The sequence below is a fragment of the Silene latifolia genome, chromosome X, assembly GCF_048544455.1.
Source record: "Silene latifolia isolate original U9 population chromosome X, ASM4854445v1, whole genome shotgun sequence".
Taxonomy (NCBI): domain Eukaryota; kingdom Viridiplantae; phylum Streptophyta; class Magnoliopsida; order Caryophyllales; family Caryophyllaceae; genus Silene; species Silene latifolia.
The window spans coordinates 340,041,150-340,050,037 of NC_133537.1; the positions used below are offsets into that span (position 1 = coordinate 340,041,150).

The 8,888-nt window shown below is 41.8% G+C and overlaps 1 protein-coding gene across 1 annotated transcript; it reads right to left on the reverse strand.

The window, feature by feature from the left end:
* Window positions 1–1,386: 1,386 nt before the first annotated feature.
* On the reverse strand, window positions 1,387–1,830 carry LOC141621038 (uncharacterized). Its single transcript, XM_074437758.1, has one exon. It carries the CDS (start codon window positions 1,828–1,830, stop codon window positions 1,387–1,389), a length of 444 nt encoding a protein of 147 aa, XP_074293859.1.
* Between the last annotated feature and the right edge of the window lie 7,058 nt (window positions 1,831–8,888).

The window sequence follows — 8,888 nt, forward strand, 5'->3', positions numbered from 1 at the left end:
CAGCAACAACACCATGTCACCTCAGCTGCAACCCGACTCCATTCACATCGCCATCAACCTTCAATATCCTCCATTAACAAGAGATTGACAAAACTAATTAAGGAATGATTACAAATTTAATTGAAGAAATATTGAGAGGGAAATATTTAGGGTTCTACAAATATTGAGAGAGGAAATTAATCTAACTAGTCTAATTGGTAGTCTAATTCTAAGGTGGTGTCTAAGTGTCTTCTTAATGTGTCTTTTATACTAGTGGGGTCTAATAATAATTCTAATAATAATTGGTAGTCTAATTCTAAGGTGGTGTTTAAGTGTCTTCTTAATGTGACAGGGTTCACATTTTTTCGCAAACACCTAATCTTTTTTCGTCGAGAGACTCTAACTCTGCTAATCGCAACTTGTCATTCTCATCATTTGTGAGTCCCTCCTGAATAGCAATGCGTAAGGAAGAGATCTGCAACTCCAAAGGCAACACGGTCTCCACTCCATACACCAACGCGTACGGGGTTGCCTGAGTAGGTGTTTTGTATGTGGTACGATATGCCCACAACGCCTCACCAATTCTTTCATGCCAATCTCGCTTTGACTTTGCTACTACTTTTTTCAACAAGTTGCAAAGAGTTTTATTGAAGGCTTCTTGCCGGACCATTTTTGAGAGGCATTGTACATGGATGACTTGTATTGTTTGAACTTGAATTTTTCTCCCAGACTTGTCATCAGATGGTTGAAAAATTGTTTCCCATTGTCAGTTGTGATACGTTGAGGTACACCATATCTGTAGATGATTTGGGTTCTAATGAAGTCCACAGCATTTTCTTTCTTCACTTCCCGTAGTGTGATGGCTTCTGCCCATTTTGAGAAGTAGTCAGTGGCAGCGAGGATATACTCGTGTCCATTTGAGGCCTTTGGAGTAAGAGGTCCCACAACATCACGTCCCCAAGCTTCAAAGGGCCATGAAGAAACAGTAGGATGCAACGGCTCCGGCGGTTGGTGTATGAAGTTTGCGTAGAACTGACAGGGTTTACATTTTTTCGCAAAGTCCATACAATCTTGTACCATGGTTGGCCAGTAATACCCCATTCTCTTTACGCGATCATGAAGTTTAGGCCCAGATTGATGAGCGCCACAAATTCTAGAGTTAGCTTCATGCATTGCTTCAACAGCTTCGTCCTTGCTTAGACACCTCAACCATTGGCCTGAGAAAGAACGTCTGTAGAGCATCCCTTTATAGTGAATAAACTTTGGAGCACGTCGACGTATCTCAACCTTGTGTCTGGGATCATCAGGTAATTTTTGGTGGTCCAAGAAATCAATGATAGCTTGACGCCAATCATCTTCATCAGCTGTGTAGACGCATATCATGTTGGTTGTGTCTACATTTTCTTCTCATTCAAGCAAAGATACTGCCCAGCGGTTGCAGACTGGGACTTGCATAGACTCTTCTGCCCCCAGTGCCAAAGTGGCTGAAAGATTAGCAAGTGTGTTAGCCAACTTATTGGCACTCCTTGGTACATTACCAACATGGATGTCGTCAAGATGATTCAGCAGTTGTAATGCCCGTTGATGGTAGGGAATCAAGTCTTCCTTTTTCACTTCATATTCACCAAGGACTTGGTTGACCACTAACTCTGAGTCTCCGTAGATGTCCATATCCCTGACGCCTATTTCAATCGCCATTTGAAGGCCGAGTATAAGAGCTTGGTATTCTGCCATATTATTCGTGCACAACTGAGTAAGTGTAAAGGCATATGGCATGAGATGATTTTGTGGAGTTACAAACACAACTCCAGCTCCAGCTCCATCTTGCCTTGCAGCACCATCAAAGTACATCTGCCATGGAGGTAGAACGTCCACATAAAAAATTTATTCTCCTGGGAGGTTATCTGAAATTTTCCACTCTGCTGGCACTGGATGATCAGCAAAGAAGTCGACGATAGCTTGACCTTTCACAGCCTTTTGAGGCACGAACACCAAGTCATACTGCTTAAGCAACATTGCCCGTTTCGCAAGTCTTCCAGACAAGATTGGTCTTGAGAGTATGTACTTGATTGGATCAGCTTTTGAGAACACATGTATGGTATGCGCCTGCATGTAGTGCCTGAACTTCTGGATGGCGAACACCAAAGCAAGACATATCTTCTCTATGGGCGCGTAATTCAACTCAGCTCCAACCAAGGTACGACTCAAGTAGTAGAGTGCTCTCTCCTTGCGGTCTTCAATTTCTTGAGCACACATTGTCCCCAGTGAGCGTTCTTGTGCCGCAATGTAGAGGACAAGTGACAATGGCCTAACTCTAGAAGGGACCCATAAAAACAGAACTAGAAGTCTGCTATATAGACTATAGTTTGAGGTCTTTTGTTAAATTTTTTTTACTACATATAAAGAGCAGAATAAGGGAAGTGGTTTAGTGGTTTTGCATCTTACCAAATAATAAGAGGTCTTGTGTTCTATTCTTCATAGCATCTTTTTGAAAGAATTCCAATTCTTTTACGATTAAAGTGAAGATAAGGTATCTAGTTCCAATTCTTCAAATTCAAAATCATTTTTTCTTCTAAATTTTTTTAGAGTTTTTCAAAAATCAATCTCATTTTAAATTGGGGAAAGAAAAAAAAAGTGTTCTTAAAAAAAAATTCAATTTTTTTTTCCCATATGTTCGTTTATTAAATTTTATTAGTACTAGTATTTTTACAAAATCGAAGCCCCATTTTATAATTTTGCCTAGGACCTCGATATGTTTAATACCGGCCCTGCCCATTTGAATAACAATTAAGCTATCATGTCATTATTTGTAAGTTTGTCTAACGATGATCTGAAATCTAGGCCTTATTATTATTATTATTATTTTTCGCTACCATGCAAACCTCTATAATGGCATACAAGCTAAGATAAAAACTTGAAATACAAATTTCGTAGATTCTTCAATCTTCATCACCCTTCCATAATTATAGAGTAGTTAAGTTATTTATCTAGGTTTATTAATGGTATCAATTTGGTCAACTTCAGAAGAGAGTTATAGATAGTCGTTGTTGAAGAACTAGTAGCATCATATGATACACAAAAACATTTCAAAACGTAGGAAAAAAAGGAACATGTATCTGATGTAAATGAAGTAACGGCCCACAAGGGTAAAATTTTGGGGGGAGGGGGGGGGGGGGGGTGTTTTAAAGGGGGCCATAACGGCCCACAAGGGTAAAATTTGTTTTTCGACAATAGTAAACTGATGTAATAAATATGAAAGGTATTGTTACAGGAACAAAAAAAGGCCTAGGAAGTTAGCCAGTACAAGGCTTACTAACCAATGATGATGTAAACGAAGTAAACGGCGAATTTCACACAATGAATTTCGCGCAATAATTGGTACTAGCGCTTGAGAGGCCAGAACTAAAGATAGTTAAAAAAGTCTCTCTCTAAAAACCTCTAAAAAAGTCTCTCTCTAAAAACCTCTAAAAACCCTAACCCTAATCTTCAAGTTCATCAATTAGGGGCTACCGTCTACCAATTTTGGTGGAGGTAAGCCCCAATTTTTCCGTTTTTCTTACTAAATATCTATTGATTATTAATTATATGCAAATAACTCTTGCCTCTCTTTTATTGGAGATTTGTTCTCGCCTCTGTGTGAGTTTGGTCCTCATCTTGTGTGAGATTCATCCCTCTATTTGAGAGGTTCAAGAATTATGTGGAAGATCAATGGTCTTATCTGTAGTCATATGGTGCTGCAATGGATATTGGATTATTGCTTACGATTTGTGAGATTTGACAAGTTTCATCTCTTTCAAAACTTTATTATCAGATCTATGGATCCCCTTGCAGTTGGCTATATGAAGAAACAACGGTATTTTAGAGGGTGGTGTGGAGAAGCGTTTTTATCTAATAACGATCTTAGTTTTAAGAAGTGTTTGTCTTGCTTGTGTTTTACAAATTTGTATTCAATTAATTTTAATTTTTGTTGCAATTCTTGTATGACATATTATTTTTTTTGCAAGCAAAGGGAGAATCCCTCTCCCAGCTACCAGCCCCAGCTTCATCGGGGTTGCCCCACGAAGGCCGACCAGGCTGATCCAAGGAGCGAGCAAACCCTCGAACACCCAGACACCGGCAAGCCCAGGGTCCACTTATTCAACGGAGTTTCCCCTCGAAGGCCGAAATAACCGCATGCGTTCCCCACAGTGGGATTTGAACCCAGGACCTCGCAATTCGCAGAATTTTCCACGCTTTGAGGGAGCCTGGAATCACCACTGGGCCACAAGCACTTGGTTACCCAGAAGGTAGTTTACTCAAAAAAAAAAAAAAAAAAAAACTAAAGATAGTTTTCTTGAGGTTACCCAGAAGGTGACTGATGCGGAGACGTCCAAGCGTGGCTGTAACATAAGCTGTAGTAGAGCCTGAGACTAAGCGGCAAAAGCAGATGTTCCACGGACATAGAATCGCTCAGTATATCTGGGGCTCAAGTCAAATAAAGAAGCTACGTAGCAATTGTTTAAAGGCTTCCTGCAAATGCAGAGGTAATAAGAAAGAGAAGATAAGGGTAGCGTGCATTGGTTATGAGACCCCTTTTAGTAAATTGAGCTTGGCCTTGTAATTTTCACTTGTACCCTTAACAACTTATTTGGAGAAAACCCAAAATAGTAGTAAGGTAATAATTGACAAAAATAACTCCGGTTTCCCGGTGGTACTCAAATTCGGAACCACCTGGTGACACCACTAGAAATTGTAGATCGTTTGACATTGTGTCTAACCCAGGTAAATTTAAATTTCAATATCAAATGTCATCGAATCTAGTAATAATAACAAGTTATTATAGACGAGACTGAATAACAGGGGCAGGACCGCCATAGAAAATAAGGCGGCCTAACTTAGGATCATCTTGGTGACCACCATCGAGAACTAAATATAAGTCAGAGCAATCAACATATTTTTCGGTATCCGGTGGATTGACTCTAGTTTTAGTCTCATCGACAACAGTAGCTTGGTAAAAACAAGCTGAGAGGGTAGTATCTATAAGACTTGTATATTTAGGTTAAAAGCTTGTGTATATTACATTGGAAAAATATGAGTATTTATAGGAGTACAAGGAGGGATATTAGGGTATAGACAAGATATGCAAGATATACAATTTCCTAATTGATAAGATATACATATTTACTTAGCTATATGTTTTGGTAAGGATTGATATGAAGATATTGGGTTTGCTTGAGGAGTACGTTGGTTAATACGCCCCCGCAAGATGGACGTCCGATGAGAGAGGCCAATCTTGGTACGCAAGTTCAAATGGTGATCCTTGTGGAGAGGCTTCGTGAGAATGTCAGCGAGTTGGTCTTTGCTTGCAATGTGTTGTAGGCGGATATGGCCTTGATGAAGTTGTTCTTTGACGAAGTGAAAGGATAGCGCCATATGTTTCATTCGAGAGTGGAAGACGGGGTTTTTAGCATATAACGTGGCTGACATGTTGTCGCAGAAGATAGCGGGAGGTTTGGTGACAGCGATATGAAGTTCAGTGAGAAGATTTCGGAGCCATAAAGTTTCAGTCGTGACTGTTGCAACGGCACGAAATTCAGCCTCGGTGGTTGAGAGAGCAAGTCCATGTTGTTTCTTAGATGACCAGGAGATAGGATTACGACCGAGATACACAATGTAGCCTGTCGTCAATAGGTAATTATCCTTGTCACCGGCATGATCTGCATCACAAAAAGCATGAAGACAAGAGGGTGAGTCTCGATACAATTGTATACCAATGGTTTGAGTGCCTTGCAAATAGCGTAAGAGGCGTTTCAAGGCAGTCCAATGGTTAGCCGTGGGGTGGTGAAGGAATTGAGCTAGGCGGTTGATAGCAAAGGCAATGTCGGGTCTAGTCAGTGATAGGTATTGTAAGCTTCCAACAATTGCACGATAGGTTGCGTGATCTTGAACGGGATGGTGATCTTCTCGAGTAAGCGCTGGTGAAGTAGCCATAGGTGTATTGTTAGGTTTGGCTTCAATCATTTTGTATTTGGTTAATAAATCAAAAATGTATTTGGATTGATTTAGGTGTAAACCAAGGTTATTAGGTGTTACTTCAATGCCCAAGAAATACGACAATGGGCCGAGGTCCTTTAGCGAGAATCGTTTCGACAATTGAGAGATAAAATGGTGAAGCTGTGGTGGATGTGGTCCAGTGATAATAATGTCATCAACGTAAATGAGCATATATATAAAGGTCGTTTGAGTACGCAAAATAAATAATGACGAGTCAGAGATTGACTGCTTGAAACCATAGGAAAGAAGATATGTTTTTAGTTCAGTGTACCAAGCTCGAGGAGCTTGTTTTAAACCATATATCGCTTTATTGAGTTTGCAAACATAGTCAGGTTTTGATTGTTCAACAAAGCCGGGTGGTTGGGTCATAAATACATCATCAGTTAAGGTGCCTTGTAAGAAGGCGTTGTTGACGTCTAACTGTCTGAGTGACCATGACTGAGTGACGGCCAAGGAGAGAATTAGACGGACGGTTGTAGGTTTTATAACAGGACTAAAAGTTTCGGTATAGTCAATACCGGGTCGTTGATGGAAGCCCTTGGCAACAAGGCGAGCCTTGTGTTGTTTTAGGGTGCCATCCGGATTATATTTGTTGCGAAAAACCCACTTACAGCCGATAATATTTTGAGCTGAGGTGCGTGGGACAAGGGACCAGGTGGAGTTCTTTTCGAGTGCATCGAACTCAGCTTGCATAGCTTGTCTCCAATGCGGAAGGACAAGTGCTTGCTTGACGGTATTGGGAAGGGTGTCGATAGATGTAGAGGTATGTGCGAGATTGGCGTAGCGAGGATTTGGTTTGCGAATGTTGTTGTCAAGTCTCGTGGTTATTGTCTTATGGGGTGGGGGGTTAGGGATGCGAGAGGCAGGGGTGGCAGGGGTAGGGGTAGGTGTGGCAGCGGAAGAGGAGTTATCAGGGGGTGGAGGGGGTGGAGGAGGACGGGACAGCGGACGAGGACAAGTCAGGGGGTGGCAAGGCAGAGGAAGGGTGTTCAGTGGCAGGTGGTACGGGGTTCGATGCGCGCCTACTGTAAACGATGGTAATAGGCTTGGGTATGCGAGGTGAGGGAGTGGTGGTAGGGTGGTTCGTGGTGGTCTCTGGATGAGGGAGAAGAGGGATATGAAGCGAGCACCAGTCATCAGGTTGCGTGTGAGATGAGGGTGACGGGTTGGGGCTGCGAAATGGGTATTCATCATCAATGAATTTAACATGTCGGGATGTATAAATTCGATGCGTTTTGGGGTCGAGACAGTGATACGCGCTTTGAGTATTTGAATAACCAATGAAAATACAAGCTGTGGATCGATTTTCTAATTTGTGTTTCGTATATGGTCGAAGCCACGGATAACAGAGACAGCCAAAGTTGTGAAGTTTATCGTAGTCGGGTTTAATATTATGCAATTTAAAATACGGTGAGTCTCCATTTAAAGGTTTTCGTAGGTAGTCTATTTATGAGGTAGGTTGCGGTACTAAAGGCGAATGGCCAATAGGAAGTGGGTAGGGCTGCGTGGTTCAGTAAAGCGAGACCGGTCTCGACGATGTGACGATGTCGGCGTTCGGCATAACCGTTATGTTCCGGTGTATTTGGTGGACTTGTAAAGTGAGAAATTCCGTCATTGAGAAGTGAGTGGTTTAATTTAATGTATTCTCCACCATTGTCGGAGAAAAATCGTCTAATGGGTTTGTTAAAATATTTTTCGACGAGGGTTTTAAATTGATTAAATACTAGGGTAGTTTCGGACTTGCGTTTTAATGGATATAGCCAAGTGTATTTGGTATAGTGATCGACAAATATGACGTAGTATTTATAGTTGTCTCGAGATGCAATTGGTCTAGTCCATAAATCCGAAAATAGAAGGTCTAAGGGAGCTGTTGAACGTAGGGAAGAATTGTAAAAAGGGAGTTTCTTGCTTTTTGAAACACAGCACGCAGGACAATAATTAAAATCTGGTAAACTTTTATTCATAAGTTTGATTACATCATACGAGGGATGACCGAACTTATGGTGCCACGATATTGGCGTGGTTCCTTTTTATTTGACGGCAGCAAGAGTGACGGGTTTAGGTGGGCTCCATTCGTAGATGCCCTTGGTTGCTCGGCCCTGGAGGATCGTTTTCCCGGTTTTGAGTTCCTTTACAATAAACGAATTTTGTGAGAAAATGACATATGCATTATTATCGGCACATAATTGCGAAATAGAGATAATGTTACGAGATATTTTAGGTACATGAAGAACATTATTGAATTGTAATTTATTCATGGTGAACGAACCTGTATTCTCGATGGAAAGGGCGGAGCCGTCACCGTTGAGTAAGTCGTCTAAGCCGTCATATGGTGAGTGAAATGCGAGGGTGTCGAGGTCATGGGTTAAGTGATGTGAAGCACCACTGTCCATAAGGAAATTCTGGTTTGGTTGGGAGCCATAATTGGCGAGATGGGCTTGGGGTTGTCCGGGTTGTTGGCGGTAATTGGGTTCGGGAAAGACAATGTTCGGGAAAAGCTTCCTGAACAGTGGACAGTTCGCAATTACATGTCCCGTTTCTCTACACCACTGGCATCGTCCTTTAAAAGGACGAGGGTTAGCATTGTTGTAGTTTGGTTGTTGCGGGTTTGGTGAGTTTTGCGAGTAGGTAGGTGGGTTTTGAGGGCGAGAATAGCCACGGTTGTAGTGTTGTTGGTGGCGGTATGCAGCGTTGGCAGAGGGTTAGAAGTGGGTTGATGTGGTGTCGTGGTTAATGAGGAGGTCGTGTTGAAGGAGCTTTTCGTGTAGGGCTTCGAAGGTGATTGGTGTATCGCGAGCCCGAACGGTTTGAATGACAGGTTTATAGGTTTCATAGTCAAGACCTTTAAGAACTTGGGCTATGATGTCTTCGGGGTC

What these genes read in the sequence shown, in the direction of transcription:
- LOC141621038 (XM_074437758.1), bottom strand. Translation starts at nt 1,830, where the DNA reads ATGTACTTTGATGGTGCTGCAAGGCAAGATGGAGCTGGAGCTGGAGTT.